Source organism: Emiliania huxleyi (assembly GCF_000372725.1).
Source record: "Emiliania huxleyi CCMP1516 chromosome Unknown EMIHUscaffold_129, whole genome shotgun sequence".
NCBI classification, from domain to species: Eukaryota; Haptophyta; order Isochrysidales; family Noelaerhabdaceae; genus Emiliania; species Emiliania huxleyi.
In genome coordinates, this window is record NW_005201298.1 from 18956 (window position 1) to 20459 (window position 1504).

General features: G+C 68.4%; 1 protein-coding gene across 1 annotated transcript; it reads right to left on the reverse strand.

The window, feature by feature from the left end:
- Positions 1–169: 169 nt before the first annotated feature.
- Positions 170–1139, reverse strand: EMIHUDRAFT_225927 (hypothetical protein; the record flags this gene model as incomplete). The annotated part of the gene is made up of 2 exons (XM_005789355.1): positions 170–744; positions 779–1139. 2 exons carry the CDS (start codon positions 1137–1139, stop codon positions 170–172), a joined length of 936 nt encoding a protein of 311 aa, XP_005789412.1.
- Positions 1140–1504: the final 365 nt, after the last annotated feature.

Below are 1504 nucleotides of genomic sequence, written 5' to 3' on the forward strand. Positions count from 1 at the left end.
CGGAGGGGGGCCTCCGGTTTGTTCCCCCGATTCGAGACCCCCGAAGGCCGGGTGTTTCACGTAAATTCTCGGTTGTCCCTGAGGGGGGAAAGTGAACCTTCTTCCGGCCCGAGGGTGGGTGCCTCCGCAACAGGCAACAACACCTCGTGAGCTGGTCACTGGTCACAGATTAGTGAGCTCTCCTCCCGAGGCGCGCGCCTCCGCCGCCGTGGCAGTAGACGCCGCCGTACGCCGACGAGTGGATCTTGTTGCGCTCGATGAGCGGGAAGGCGTTGCGCTTGACCTCGATGTTCCACGAGCGGTGCGAGTGGATCTCGTTGTCGACGTAGTGCCCCTTGCCAAACTCGTACACCAGCAGGCCGACGGTGCGGCCGCCCCAGATCGAGTTCCCCTTGAGGACAGGGTTGCCGTGGTCCCAGACTCGCACCGCCGCCTTCCCGTTCTCGCGCATCTCGTTGCCCTCGTACGTCCCTCCGCCGCCCTTGTGCACCCACACGCCGCCGAGCTTGTGGCGGTGCAGCGTGTTGCCGCGCACGACCGGCGCAGCGTCGTCGACCGCCTCGACGCCGACGGTGTTCCGGAAGATGTCGTTCTCGAGGAGGGTCGGCGCCCCGCCGTCCTGCACGAAGACGCCGGTGCGGCGGTTGTTGTGCACGCGGTTGGCCTGCAGCAGCGGCGCCGCGTCCTGCCCCACAACCACCCCGTGGTGGAAGGAGTCGCGGATGTCGTTGTCCGTGAGCGTGCCTGCGAAGGAGCAAGGGTGAATGGCGCCGGAGACTGCGGGCCAGTGGCGCTCTCCTGCCGGCGGCGGTGAGCGCGCCTCTGCCCGACGAGTGCACCCAGACACACGCAACCTCGACCGCGCTCGGCTTGGAGTGCCCCTCCTTGACCTCCTCCCGCCGCTGCTCGCGCAGCGTGTTGCGCAGCAGCGTCGGGTCCGACGACTCGACGATCTGCACGCCCGCGTCCATGTTGTTGTACACCTCGTTCCCCTCCATCGTCCCCATGCCGCCGTCAAAGTAGAGCACGCCCGACTGCAGCCCGTCGTAGATCGCGTTGCGCCGCAGCGTCGGCGCGGCGCCCGACTCGACCGCCACGCCCGCCTGCGCGTTGGCGTAGATTGCGTTGCCCTCGAGCATCCCCCCCCCGCCCAGCAGCGCGTGCACGCCCGAGTCGGCGCCTGAGGGACGTGTCGTGGGCGTGTCGTGGGCGTGTCGTGGACGTGTCTTGGACGTGTCTTGGACGTGTCGTGGACGTGTCGTGGGCGTGTCGTGGGCGCGTCGTGGGCGTGTCGCGCACATTGAGGGCGGAAGAAGGAGAGGGGGGGGAGGGGAGGAAGGGGAGGGGAGGAAGGAGAGGGGAGGAAAGGAGAGGGACTGAGGGAGAGGGAAGGAAGGGGAGGGGAGGGCGAGGGGAGGGGAGGGCGAGGGAGGGGAGGGGAGGAAGGAGAGGGAAAGAGGGAGAGGGGAGGAAAGGAGGGGGGGGGGGGGGTGGAAAAGGGAAG